The 2,111-nt window shown below is 32.2% G+C and overlaps 1 protein-coding gene across 1 annotated transcript; it reads right to left on the bottom strand.

Moving 5' to 3' along the window:
- Window positions 1–224: 224 nt before the first annotated feature.
- Window positions 225–1,869, bottom strand: LOC134695960 (uncharacterized). Its single transcript, XM_063557463.1, has one exon. The coding sequence runs from the start codon at window positions 1,766–1,768 to the stop codon at window positions 1,403–1,405; it is 366 nt and encodes a 121-aa protein (XP_063413533.1). The 5' UTR covers window positions 1,769–1,869; the 3' UTR covers window positions 225–1,402.
- Window positions 1,870–2,111: the final 242 nt, after the last annotated feature.

The following is a 2,111-nucleotide window of genomic DNA, read 5'->3' as shown; positions in this document are numbered from 1 at the left end:
GGTCGTGTGGTCTAGCGGGACGGCTGCAGTGCAGGCGATTTGGTGTCACGATATCACAGTAGCATGGGTTCGAATCCCGGCGAGGGAAGAACCAAAAATTCGCAATCGTAAGAAATTATGAGAATTTTCAAGAACAATCTAGTGACTAATTAATCCATTGTATTCCTTTAATAATTTAATTTTCAACTTCATTCGTTCATTTGTAACAATAAATAGATAATATAAATGTCACTCTTCCAATATTATACAGTTGCTTATGCATACAATATTTAAAATGATTAAATAGAGCATTACACTATTTATATGACTAACTCACACTATTCAATTATAAGAATTAAAAATCCTTTTTATCACAGATATACTTATAAATAAGATCTTATCAAATAAACGGAAATAGGAAATCACATGTAAATTTGGTTAATGTACATCAACAAAAAGTTGTGTGAAAATATAAATACAAAAATATCACAGTTATTGATCACATAAAAAAAGGATAACAAAATAATAAAAATCCATAAATATATATATATATATAATATGATATATAAACAAAAGAAGGGAAAAAACAGGTAACACACTGTTATGACGTTTACAAATAGAATAGCACTAGCTTTTTTTTGGCTGTTTTTTTTATCAAAAAAATCCTTTTTTCATATCCGAAGAAGTTGTGGATACATTCCACTTTTTTTTTTACTTCAAAAATAAAACAAGTTGTATAAAAAGTGGGATGATTTCTTCAATTTGTTTCTAAAAACTACGATAGTCGTTGAACGAAAAATATAACATACCAGAATGAAATAGGAATCCATTGAAATCACAAATTCACAATGTTTGAAAGACCGTTCGAACAAAAAAGCATATATCCATATTGTCACTACATGGTAATTTGTTTAAAGTCAACTGTATTGCAAATCAGGAAAGGTAGAATTCGTTTTGTTTGTTTGTGATTCTAAAGTTGCAATCAGGTTCTATGATTCTGGTTGACAAGTCCAAAAAACACAAGATATACAGAAACATCGACACAACGAAAAATATTTGGCACACTGAAATATTAGCACTAATATTCTCCAAAGGAGGAATGTTCCGTATTCTTTCTTCTATACTTATTAATGTCTATATGAGTGTCGTATAAGTTCTTTCACAGTTTCTTGGTAGGAACTGTCTGTTGCGTCTGCAAAATATGCTGTTCTAAAAACTGCGTAGCACTCAACATTGCATAGCCCAATCATTTTGTAAAGCAACAACCGTCTTATGAACACTGTTCATGAAACTAGAAACAGTCTAGTTCCACTTAAAAAATCTTCGGAAGTCTCGAGTATATTTCAAAATTGCACTTCAAAATACAATCGCATTTCATTTTGTTAAAATTGCCGCTCATTTCCTCATGAGAAATGTACCGAGTTCAAGATGTTGCTGGATCTAATATATGAAGTCCTGAAAACTTTATAGGCAAGTCATTCATCCATTTCATACATTTTTCAATAGCTCCTTTTTTCTCTTCATCATATTCATAGTCAAGTACATTTTGTTGCTCTGAAGACGATGATGATGTATGCAAAGACTCGTCGGAATTTCCACTGATTACATCCGACTTTGGTCTGGACGACGTACTTTTTGGATAAGTTTGTTTCTTCAATCGATTTAACAGAGATCTGCTCCAATTTTTCACTTGGTCACTTCGTATCCACTGTTGTTGTCTCTTAATGTGATGTCTGGCATGGTCGTTTGCAGCCATGTCATGGCGGTTATCCAGTCGTAGAGAAGACATGTTAGTATACAATTTTGATATTACAGTAGGTTCCTTTAAGCATCGATTAAGTTATGGTGATAGTCTTTGCTTCACCTGAGTTTTAGATTTAAATGATTCAATACAGGTAGACTGGTTATTTATATAGCCTCGTTGTAGTGTCGAGTGATTGATCAATCGGTTTCTGTTGTTCTCGAGATTCCAGATGTCCCTAGTATTTCCTGTGATGTCATGACCTTTAAATTATGTTCATTCTCCCAAACAAACGACTCAAACGAGTAGTTGACAAAGGTTTATGAAATACTTAAATGAACTTTCGTATTGCACTTATTATTGGCAACTAATTTAATTCAAACTTATATTT

Source organism: Mytilus trossulus, chromosome 14, assembly GCF_036588685.1.
Source record: "Mytilus trossulus isolate FHL-02 chromosome 14, PNRI_Mtr1.1.1.hap1, whole genome shotgun sequence".
In the NCBI taxonomy this organism is placed as follows: Eukaryota; Metazoa; Mollusca; class Bivalvia; order Mytilida; family Mytilidae; genus Mytilus; species Mytilus trossulus.
The sequence above is the reverse complement of the archived record's forward strand: the minus strand, read 5'-3'. Positions and strand labels throughout refer to the sequence as shown.